At 34.1% G+C, this 12,754-nt stretch overlaps 1 protein-coding gene across 4 annotated transcripts in view; it reads right to left on the reverse strand.

Annotated features, from left to right (window-relative positions):
- Positions 1 to 12,754, reverse strand: part of LOC148955446 (dystrophin, isoforms A/C/F/G/H-like) — a 504,509-nt gene that overhangs the window by 132,087 nt on the left and 359,668 nt on the right. For all 4 annotated transcript variants that reach the window (XM_089102277.1, XM_089102283.1, XM_089102291.1 and 1 more), the window contains one exon: positions 3,928 to 4,108. In XM_089102277.1, coding sequence (XP_088958403.1) covers positions 3,928 to 4,108 — 181 coding nt within the window. The remainder of the gene's footprint in view (positions 1 to 3,927; positions 4,109 to 12,754) is intronic.

Raw genomic sequence — 12,754 nt, forward strand, 5'->3', positions numbered from 1 at the left:
AGCATTTGGGGGAACAGTAAAATGTAATATTGTATGCGTATTTCATGGTGGATAAACCTTATCTTATCAAATACATGAGCCAATACACGTGTGCAAAAAGGTTTTAAAGTCACTTTAACACCTAAATGATTAGTGAATTACGGTCCAAATCTTTAATCTTTTTTCTGTGCTGAGCTAAACAACTTGGAACTACTCCAAAAAAAATTCTTTAGCCCCAATTATGGGTAACCTGCCACCTGTGTACCTCATGTATTTTTTGGTAAATGCTCTTAGGACGCTCAAATCTGTGCTTCAGATTCAGAAACACAAGGTATGAAATGGAAATAAAAAGGCGAAGACAATTAACTGAAACAAAAAATGGAAATGTAGATTTTGTTGCCTAAAACATTTTGAAAGAAATGGGAAAGGTCAGTCGCCCACCATTGCTTTAGCCCTTGCTTCTCAGAGGTCCTTATGGAGAATCTTTATATAGTAAATAGGTCTTTTGATATCCACTTTTTGTTTACGATAGCTAATATATTATACAGCATATCATGTTCAACGACAGCAAATAAATAGGAAACCACCAACTACAAAGAAATTTTGTCGCATTTCCCTTTACTTTATTGATTTAATGTTGGAGGTGTAGAATTTCAATTACACTGCTATCTTTTCCAAATGGTTCAGGAAAACTAGCGGAATTGCCATGAGTTCTCAAGGGATTCATTTTTGCTATATTTTCAATATCAATCTTAAAACGACATCCATCCCTTCCAGCAACAACAGTTGAAATAGACTTTAAAATAAACGGCAGAGGTTTTTCACTACTTTCCCTTTAAATAACAATTTCAAAGAGAGAACATCACCAGAAAATTAAAATCCTCGCCGTGTTATTTCTCATAAATAAAGGCCTATTAATCTTTGACAGTCCTATTTCAAGTTAGTTGGCCAACATGTTGTTAAAAGTGGAAATTTTCTTACAATAACTTGTAAACGACAACTGGACCTTAATAGAATACCCTTGTATAAGGAAATAAGGAGTTTCAAGTCATTTCTTAGCCTCAAGAAGAGCCCTCCTCCCTCATGGCACACTCTTTAATAGAGTCAATAGATTTAACCTTGCTTGGATGCTTTTATGTATTTATTCTTAATAGTTAGTAACACAAAATTTGTAGGCTACGGTGAAACTGAAAAAAAGGCTTGAGAAACCTAATCAAAATACATATTATTAAGTGTTTTGTCGCTTGATTTTACATATTCTAAGCTATTCAAAGTTTACCATACGTCTTCAAATTAATTGAAAGCGTGCTTCTAGGGATTTCAAACTTTCTTGCGGCAATCTTCTTTCCCCAACCCTTTATAACTTTTTCCAATTATACCGAGTTCGATGGAATGCTAGAGATACCTAACTCAGGCATTTGACGAATTCCGTATCAGAACAACATGGTTCAATTGAGGACGTCTTAAGTAATAGTGTTCAGTTAAATTGACGCGTAAAAAATAATGAAATGGATAACCTTCCATGAAACTCTAGTATTACAATGGTACACTGGCATGACCTCCTGGGCGAACTATTATTCCATTCCCACAAAAAATGTTTACTTTTATATAGACCAAATATCCAACATCCAAATCGTATTTGTTTTAACTAACCTCTTATATTTTTGTTTTTGAGATGTAATAGTGACGCAATAATGGTCAAATACGATCATCACTTAACCATTGAATCACAAATATATTGTTAACTCAATCATAAAATGAAGTACAAATAGTTTCTACCTACTAATCCCTTCATAGTTCACGAGGAGATAAACTTGAAACTAGGAAAACTGAACAGAAACGTGATTTTGCCACCCACATTCCATCCTGTTTACGAAAAGTGAAAACGGGTCAAGAGTATGTCCTTACAAAGAAGGAAATAATTGCCCAGATAATATCCTGAAGGAGAAGACCATCAAAAGCGAGATTACTTCCATGTTAAGATATAAAGGTACCAGAAAGGTTTCAATCTTAATTAAAGAATCTACTTTTACAAGAGCTTTTACATAAAAAAAAATATATACATATTAACAACAAAACAAACACATGGTGAGAAAAAACCTTGGCTGAGACTCTGATATCGATAAAAGGTTCGGGACAAAAGGATTTAGCCTAGTTCCCTCTTAAGTGTGAGAGCAGTATGCAAAAAAAAAAAGAAATCGACCAAAATGACTCCTATACATTTCTTATATGGCTTTGGGAACAACACGCAGGATCTTATTCTAAATCTATTCAAACAAGATATAATAAATTATCATATAAATTGATAGCAAATAAATTTGTCTATATTTTCTGTTTCGTTTTTGACTACCTGCCAAGAACGAAATCTGACATCATAATTAAGGGATCAATTGCACATTTGTTAGAGAGTCTTATTCTTGTTGTAAAAAACGTTAGAAATGACAATTAACTCCGAATTGGGCATGGTAGTACCTGCTAAAATTATCAAATTTACTACCTTGCTATGAAAAAATTCTCAATTTCCCAATAAGATATAAGCTTCGTCAATCTTACAGTTTTTGAAGTAACAAATACAAAAAAAGATTTCACCTAAGGTCAGGTACTGCAAGTGGGTTTAAAATTCATAAGGCTAAAACATGCATAAATCTCATGCAGTGACAATTTTAGCGTATTAACAGTTGCGGCAGGAAGATAATGTTTCTACTTTTTTTGGAGGGGGGGGCTAATTCCAATATTTTGGAGGTACTCGGATTTCATGAAACCTCGTTACACCACTACATTATTAGTAGATATGAATTTGATTAAGATATACTGCTGTCACGTAACTACTTTAAAATTTCCCCTTCAACTTTTTCACACAATTTTGTGGAATTAAAATCATTAACATTTGCCTTTAAGGGTACGATATTTGAGCATCTAGCACTAGAGCATTAGATTACCTTGTCGTTGGTATAAAAATCAGGTGGAATTTTTTTTTCGGTATTTTCCTGTTTTCAATAAGTAACACTGCCAAAATAGAAACATTTGAGGAAAAATTTTAGCAACAATGTGACTTTATAAAAGTAAGAGACATGAATTGAGAAAATTGTGCAAAAAAGAGAAAATAAATATTCTTTACTTTAATGAATGACTGTTATTATGTAATAAATGAAAAACATAAATTATACAAAATGAAACAATTCAATGCAAAGTGACTTCTAATTCAGAAAAAAGGAGACAAATACAAGTTAGATGGTGTTTTTCACAACATCTGAACTTAGTACCGTAGATGTTAATATGAACAACATTTTGAAAAATTTACCGACTTATCAGTAATGCGAGCAAAGTATTTTTTGGATGATGAACCTTTCGGGATATGGAGCTCATACAACGAACCTGTCTTAATTCAATTTGCTGAAAACTCAGCAAATTGTATTTCAATTATTTCAATTTGAATTTCTGAAACCTCAATGAAGTTAGACTGTTTATCAAGTTACAACAAGACATCTTTGTGCATGACCCTACACAGCCGAGTCAAAAAAGATACTTGTAATCACAGCCAAACGAGAAGGCCACATGCCTTCACAAAAACCATACTACTTTTCCACTTCATAAGGATGAAACAATTTATGAAATAAGGACTAAACAATCCCTAATTTACAGCTATATTTTTGGGGAAAAACTAAACATCCCCAGAAGATAAAACAAAGTAAAACTATTATTACTTTGAAGATCCTTACACCACTCCTCAGAAAGATCAGACACAAAAATCGTGCCTTGGAATTATGCACAACAAACGAAGATAAATTAAAAACAAGATATTTCCACCATAAGTTCAATGGTCGTCACCACTAGATTATAACATGCACAAATCTTTAACAAAGATAGCATGCAAAGATAGCGATTTAATAACTATCAGAGAATAGAAGCAAAAGAGAAGCGTAGATAGAGAAAAGACAAGCATATAACCTTGATTTTGGAAAATATCCTTTCCGGAGTGGCCCTGGGTCCCCCTGGTTCTGTTTCACATTCCACTGATTCCAACATCGACTCTGCGTCAGAAAGCCAAGCCATAAAACGGTCCAGTGATCTGTCCAAATGATGAAGGGTGCCAAAGGCTGCATTAAGAGCCTTGCCCCTGGTTGTAACGCTGAAACAATTGCAATAATAAAAGGACAGAAAAAATCAAAACTAATACAAAGAAAGAGAGAGAGAAATTAAAAACTTAGCGATCAAGATTGAACCTGATAAGGGCTAGTTTGAAATCATATGTCAATGAATATTTACGATCTTTTTACAACATATTTGTTTTCGAAACAAACTTTCATCTTTAAGATTAATCGAAATAATAGTTACGGTTCCTTAGTCAGCTTCAAATAGTGATTCTTCATCACTTTAGTTCTTTACAAAACGTGCTTTTAAATCTCCAGCTCATACAGGCTAGAGTTTGCTCTTTACTAGGTTGCCCCTGACCCCTCAACCATGATTCCTATTGATAAGATCAAAAAAAGATGCAATTTTTGACAAAAACTACATCTTCATACAAAAGATGATAAAACAGAAGTGTATTGTGAAATATTGCTTCTTTGGGAATTGGGATACAATATCATATTTGAATGGCATCAAGGTTGCAGCAATAGCTACAACCTAGCAGAGAATGAAAATATATAAAAATTAATTTTTTTTTTTTTTTGAAAAACAAAACTGTCTATTGAGAAAAAACTCTGTAACGATTCCTGGCAACGATTCCAGCTTAGAATGAATGTTGTGAAGGTCTAGCTCTCCACCAAGGTATTATCGATGCCTTAGCTTATTATGGCTCTGAGAAGAAGATAGAACGTACCCTCAATCTAGTACTTGCTGAGGGAGACAGTGTAAAGGCGCCAAAAGACAACTCTAAATGATTTTTATATTTCACGAAGTTGAGTTTCAGAAAACCTCAATTCTCGTTGTATAGATGGCATCCCCAGCAGTTACTCGATTTCCAAACGGTGCCTCTATTTTCAAGAATAAAAAGAAAATTTTCTAGGTGATTACAGATGTGATTATTTTAAATATATTAGAATACTGATCAATGCAAAAGTAAAAAAAAAAATCCTAAGAATGTGAGTAGTCTACTGCAGGTCTCAAATCAGCAGCTCTATAACAAAAAATTAAACAGATAACAAACAAATAAACAATTAAATCATGTGAGACATGATTGTAATATTTCAATTATCGAGTGGAAAAAGTTAAAACAATTGTGGTTTTCAATGGCTTGTATAGTTCTTATTATACCACAATGATTTGACTATATATGTTTGGGAATATCAGAAATTATGATTGCAGCAACAGCTACAACCTAGCAGAGAATGAATCACGGCCCATATTGAACAAGGATTTAAAAATACATTAAACAAACTGTCTAGTGAAAAAAAAAAACTGACATTTGTAGCTGAATCAGGAATGGAAAAAATTATTTCGATTAGTCTTAATCGTAAATATTATTTTGAAAACAAATTTATCGGAATTTCAAAAAAAAAGCCTTCAACCCATCGAAAAAGGTTTGGAATCGAAACACCATTGTGCTCGCCATTGCTCAAATCCTACTACATGAAACTGAAAGCTCCCCACCTTAAACAACAAGGACACTTATGTGCCCTCTTTTTTTACTTTTTTCTTCTTCCCCGCTAGCGGGACAGTGGAACATCATAGAAAGTTGCTTGAGGACTCATTTGAAAGGAAGTTGCAATATTTCGCCCCTTATGTAATTAACGAAAGATAATATTATAATATTGCACAATACTACAACATTGTAATAAAATACTTTCAGGGAATGCTGAGTAGGGTGTTGAACCGCATCGAAGTACACTATGTCGATGTAGGCTAAAAAAAAAAAAAGGGCGTAACAGATACATCTCAGGAACAGCTTAGAGCATTAAGTTGAAACTTTCAGTACATATAAACGTTTAAAATATATTTTGCTTTCAGTCCATGCTGAACCAACCAAATGGTACTATATACATACTACTACTTCTACTGCTATTAGTAATATTGCTACTAACGCTAACAGTAATGAGGAGCTATTTTCAGGAAATATTGGAGGGGGAAGGGATGAAGTTGAATTAAACTGAACCATGCTATGTGCATGCAGGCTGTCACTTTCGGGTACTATTAGGCCGAATCGCTCCTTACTTGCAAACGTGGTCCACGCGTCTCATTAGGGTAACCTCTCAGTCTGGAAATTTTTGATGAGTACGCTTGAGCACTGTAAAGCGCATGCGCACGCATAGCGGGTTTTAGAAACTGTACGAAACGTACCAAATTATAAACAATGGTCCCATGGAAGTCTGATTGCTTTGTTAAATAAATTTACTTTTCCACCCTTTTTTCTCATCAAGTTCTTTATAGTTTTCAGTGGGCTGTCAGGTTTTAGATAGACTGAAAGTACGACTCTTCATAGATTAATTTTAAAAATAAGTTTTTTACAAAAGAAGTTTTTCATAGAGAAAAAAAAAGAACTACATTAAATCTAAGACGAGCAGAAATAAAGTCAAACTCTAATTCGAGTGCAAAACACCAGTCGTAAATAAATAAAACCCAAAACGAAGAGAAATTACAATATATAATCAAGTCAAAAAAAAAAAAAAAAAAAAAAAAAACTACTACAAACAGGAGTAGGGCTAATGCCCCCTATGGCTTCCAAAAACCAGAACACCATTTGTGCTTTACTGAAAACAATTTTTATTTCAAGCTGTGTCTTTTTATTTGTCGTAACATCAACAAAAAGAAAGAAATAAAATCACCATAATAACCAAAATTAATGAATAGAACTTATTAAATGTAGATTAACAGTTTAGAATAAATTGATATTCATTGCTGAAAGTATTAGCAATTTTTGATTTATTAACGTTACAAAAGATAAACGCTTAAAATATATTTTGCTTTCAGTGCATGTTCAACCAAGGAAATGGTACTATATTCATACTACTAGTACTACTACCTCTACTGCTATTACTAATGTTGCTACTAAGGCTAACGGTATTGAGGAGCTATTTCCAGGATTTCTTTTTTTTTGGGGGGGGGGGAAGGATGAAGTTGAATTAAACTGAAACATGTTATTTGCATGCAGGTTGTCAAAAGTGCGTATCCGCAATATCTCATGAGCAGCTCAGAGTATTAGGTTGAAACTTTCAGAACTAGACTAAAAAGAAACAATGTGAATACTATTACATCTACTATGACTAATACTACTACTGCTATCACTACTGCTACTCCCAATAGTCCTACTATTACTTCAGCTTCTACGACAACTACTACTGCTAATTAGGGTATTAGGTCAAACTTTCAGGGAATGGTGAGGACAGCATTGCACTTAATAAAACACACTATGCACACTTGGGTTATCAAAGGTGAGTATTAACAATATCCCAGTAAAGCCGTAAGGTATTAAGCTAACTATTAAGCTACTATTGAACTAAATAAAAAACAGTCTAAGTGCATCCAGGTTGTCAAAATGGCACAGGTGGGATATCTTAGTACTGGAATAGGGTATAAATTAGAAACTTTCAGGAAAGCTACAAGGATCCCTAGAAGCTTTACTAGAGCTTTTAGAAACATGTTATATTCCATGTTCAAACGTTAGAACAGGCCCTATTTCTAAACGTAACGTTATGAGAGGTTCCGCTATGTTGACGCATGACTATCAGTATGCTGTTATCTTAGCATTTGATGTTTGAGTTGAACATGACGCTCAAGAATATCCCCATTCTAAGGGTGTGAGAATTTTTGAAGCGGATATTATTTATCCCCTGTTTGACGCTTTTACAAGACATAGAGAGTCGATAAAAAAAAAAAAAAATGAGCAAGGAATCCATAAGTATTGCATTTTTTAAGTGCAAACTTGAAATTGACCAGAATACATTTTTAATAAGCCAAACGACGTTATCGTTGATGTAATGGTTAAAGACGGCATTGTTGAAGCTGGGACTTCTCTATGTGTAGCATCGAAAGAGCTTGTCCAAATGGTGTTCTAGCAACTATTGAAATTAATAACAAAGCAGTGGAAGTTGCCGAAAAAGCGCAAAAAGTATGCATTAAAATAGAGAATGTGAGTGGTGGCACACCTAAAATGTTTGGTAGGCATTTTGATGAGAAGGATTCAATTGTCCCAAAGATTAGTAGGCAATCAAAATAAAAGGCCAATGAAGGATTTGAAAAATTATTTGGGATTCCATGAACTTGCTTATGCCTTTTTAAGTAGGTTTAAGAGGAAAGGGTTTAGCCAATAATTTTTACTTTATGTTTTTGAAATTGATTTTGAATATGAAGTTGTTTTAAAGCTAAACCCTTGTTTTAAATTTCATTCAAGGTTTGGTTTATATGCTAACAAAAAGCGGATTCTTAAAAACTTCGAAAATTTTTCGTGAATAGTTTTTGGCACATTGATAAAAAAGATTTCATTCTCTTGCTATTTGCTCGAGGTTTTCGGACGAGAATAAGTTTACTTTTCTTATTTTTGTTGCTGACAATGCATGAGGTTCATATCGAACTTTTTCGTGCTCAAGCGATTATTCATTTAAATTTTGTGCTTGAGTCTTTTTCTTTGCGATTTTTTTATATCATTCTGCTTCATGAATCTTTGTATAGTCACATCTAATTCTTTTACCTTCAGAATTTTCTTTTAAGAGAAATATTTATTCTTTTATCTTCAAACAAACAGATATACAACTATACATTCATCCGTGATCGTCCTTCTCGAAAAAAACACAAAATTTCACGTTTTTGAAGATATGGGCTTGAAACTTTTACAATAGACATCTCTGATATGTTGAATTAATTGGTTTAATTTTCATCAAGATAATTTACCATTTAGGGATTATTCTACCGTTTTTTTAAAATTGAGCAAATTTTCTCAGGCTCGTAATTTTGATTTTGATTTGCTTAACAAAGTTTATAATTTGTCATACCTTTGCAATACTTTTGCAAAACCTTTGCAGAACTACCAAAACTTCGCAGTCAAATGTTTGTGCTTAGTATTAGCACTAGTTGTTGCTTACTTATAGTTTGTTTCTACGAAGTGTTTTCAAACAGTTCGTGGTAACGAACTGTAAGTAAGGAGCGACCCGGCTCACTGGTAACCGAAACTCTAGAGAACGGGTTTTTGATACCAATAGATACATCAAAAGAATCAGATTTCTATGCTGATTTCAAATATATAACTTTCATCAAGGTTAGGGCTACCCATCAAAAGTTAAACGCCTGAGAAAATTTGGCTGATTTTCGAAAAAAGGGGGAAAGACCCCCTGAAAGCTATAGAACCTTAATGAAAATCACACCATCATATTCAGCGTATCATAGAACATACTGTAGAGGTTTCTAGCTCCTATCTACAAAAATGTGGAATTTTGCATTTTTTGCCAGAAGAAAGATCACGGATGCGTTTTTTTTTTTATTATTATTATTTTTTTTTTCCAGAGGTGATCGCATCGACCCAGTGGTCCTAGAATATTGTGAGAGGATTCATTGGAACGGAAACTAAAAGTTCTAGTTCCCTTTTTAAGTGACCAAAAAAATGGAGGGCTACTAGGCCCCCTCCCACGCTCATTTTTTTCCCAAAATCACCTGATCAAATGTTTGAGATAGCCATTTTGTTCAGCATGGTTGAAAATATGATAACTATGTCCTTTAGGATGACTTAATCCCCCGAAGTCCCCGGGGGGAGGGCTGAAAGTTATGAACTTTACCCAATGTTAACATATAGTATTGGTTATTGGGAAGTTTACAGACGTTTTCAGGGGAGATTTTTCCTGGTAGTGGGGGGTGGGTGGGTCGGGGGTTATGTGAGAGGATCTTTCCATGAAGGAGGTTTTCATGGGGGAAGGGACATTGCTATGAAAGGGGCGCCGGATTTCCCAGCATTATTTAAAAAAAAAGATCAGAAATTAAATATAAAAAAACAAGTTTTCCAACATAAAATAAGGAGTAACATCACAGCTTAAAACGAACAGAAAATAATACGTGTATGATTGGGTTCACCCCCTAGTCAATACCTCGCTCTTTAAGCCAAAGATTTTTTAGTACTTTCATAAGAGCTATTTATTCTAAGTAACGGCCTTTGTGATCAGGAGGTAGTTTTTAAAGAATTGGAACAAAATTCGAACTTCAGCTTAAATAGCGATATATTGACTAGGGGCGAACCCCCTAATATACGTATTAGAAATATATGAATACAGAAATTCGCTACGTAGACTAGTTTGTAAGTTACGTATATTTATTACTAATAAAAACGTTCGTAAATAAAATTAAACAGGTTTCGAGAAAGCCATTTAACCAAATAAAAGTAAAATTAATATGCAAATTTTTTTTTAATTATTCATGTACGGTGAGCCAAAATCAAAACCTGCATTAATTCAAAACGTTCAAAAATTAAATAAAAAAACAATTTTTTTTTAACTGAAAGTAAGGAACGACGTTAAAAATTAAAACGAATAGAAATTATTCCGTATATGAAAGGGGCTGTCCCCTCCTCAACGCCCCGCTCTTTACGCTAAAGTTTGATTTTCTCACAACTCTTATTTTTTTAAACAATAAAAAACTTTAGCGTAAAGAGCGAGGCGTTGAGGAGGGAATAGCCCCTTTCATATACAGAATAATTTCTGTTCGTTTTAAGTTTTAACGTCGTTCCTTACTTTCAGTTAAAAAACTAGTTTTTTTTATTTAATAAAAACAAAGAACAAAGACAAAACCCAACTTTTTTCATGTAGATGATCAATTAAAACTAAGCTCCTTATAGCACTTGATTCTCCCTCCTTGGAAATTCTCCGACGGAGTTCATAATGCTCCCCTAGTCGCCCCCTTTTGTAACAGTAAGCGTATGAATGTAATGTTCTAAGTCGAAAGAAATATTTGCCTGCAATAAGAGAGGTGCTATCACCCCACAGTATCCATATATTCAGGCTTAGTCAAAATAAAGGGAGAAGGGAAGATTAATTTCTCCCCCTCCAAAAAAGGACCCTCTTTCATAATTCCCTGAAAGCTTTCACAGAGTTAGAACATTTGGAAATTAAAACGCAGTTATTGAGGCATCAGGCGCATCCCTCACCCACATAAGCAATGACCCACCACTCCTCCTGCATAATAATAGCTTATGTACAATTATATATCAATCTGCATAATTTTATCCAACACCAAGTGATCAACTTAGTTAAATGAGGTTTTAACATAAACGTCTTATTAACCTTGTATTTTGCATGGACTCTATTACTGTTAAAGAAGGATTGCTGCACGAGGTGGCATTACTGCCTCCAAAACGGGGAAGCTTATAATATAGCGTTTGATAATTTGAAATCGATTTGCTATCTGAGAATTTTCAATCGATAGCGACTTGGGCCTCTTTGGGGCAAAGTTGTCGTTTTGTGCCTCAAAATGGCAGAAAACGTTACTTTGATGTGACACAATATTTTTGGCTGTTTAAAAAGGGTGCTGGAATTTTTAATCTTCGTTTATATGAGGTCTTTCTTGATTATTTAGTTTAAGACGACCACCAATAGGAAAAAAAACATATATCAGTAATGTGATATTCTGTTTCGAAAAATTCCGCAGTTTGGCAGACAGGAGCTTGGAACCTCTACAACAGAGTTCTCTCATATGTTGAATTTGATGGTGCAATTTCATCAAGATATATTGCCTTTTCTGGAGATTCTTACTAAAACCGGGTCTTCCGTACCTGGATTTGCGCTCTTTAGGATCTCAAACCGAGGTAGTAGTTTAATAGTTTGGAGATTCAAAGACATCTAAAGTCGCAATAGCAGCTTGCCAGTCCGGTATCCTAAAAATTGAATTTATTTTAAGATATTTTCTTTTTAATTTGGTTCTGAACAGCCGCACCAATTCACAAAACTGTTGTCGGGGAAAGGATTTCTGAATTTCGTCTTTTCCGATGAAGATGCAAGAATGTACTTTCCAAGATCAAGGATGGGCGTATTTCCGATTTTTATTTTTCCAACGAAAATACATAAAACATAAATTTTGAAATCTAAAGGCAATTACAAGACCCCTCCCCTATCCCAATTGGAGTAGATGAGAGAAGAAAGCACCTTTATCCTCACTATTTTCCTTGTTTTCTAGTTTTTCAATCACATTTTTAATTTTTATGTCTATTCTCCAAGTCTTGAAAATCGTTTATAAAATAAACACCCAAGGGCCACCTATCTAACTAATCTAACCTAACTTAACTTAACCTAAATTTATCAATATTTGCCTATTTGTATCTTATTGATAGATGGCAGTGATGGTGTTTAACTTTCATATACAGACTATTTGAAAACGGATAAATGCAGTCAAATTTGTTTATTTTCCACAATTTTGTTAAAAGAAAACTGTACAACAGTGAAAACAGTGAGGATAAACATGCTCCCCCTGGAAAATATGTTAACTGGCATTATTATTTTGCATAATATGAAGTAAGAACTGTTTTCTTAACATGTCTCCTTATGACCTGGAGTGATCATACATTTATACCCAAGTCAGTTGTTAATATCTTGGCACCAGGCATTCATGTTGGAGATACAGAAATAGAAGAACTACATGAGTTTCAGCATCTGGGTAGTGATTTAATGCAAGATGATAATTGTGAAAGTGAAATGATGCTTCGGATTGCTTATGCAGGGAAAGCGTTCTCCCAGCTAAACAATGTGCGGCGATGCTCCAAGCACTCCCAAATATCCTAGTTACGATTACTGACTAGCAATGTTTTATCAGTACTCCTATATGGTTGTCAATCGAGGAGCATGCCAAGAACTGCCGAAAAAAGACT

Source organism: Artemia sp. Qi Xiang Cuo, chromosome 2 (genome assembly GCF_049724085.1).
Source record: "Artemia sp. Qi Xiang Cuo chromosome 2, ASM4972408v1, whole genome shotgun sequence".
Taxonomy (NCBI): Eukaryota; Metazoa; Arthropoda; class Branchiopoda; order Anostraca; family Artemiidae; genus Artemia; species Artemia sp. Qi Xiang Cuo.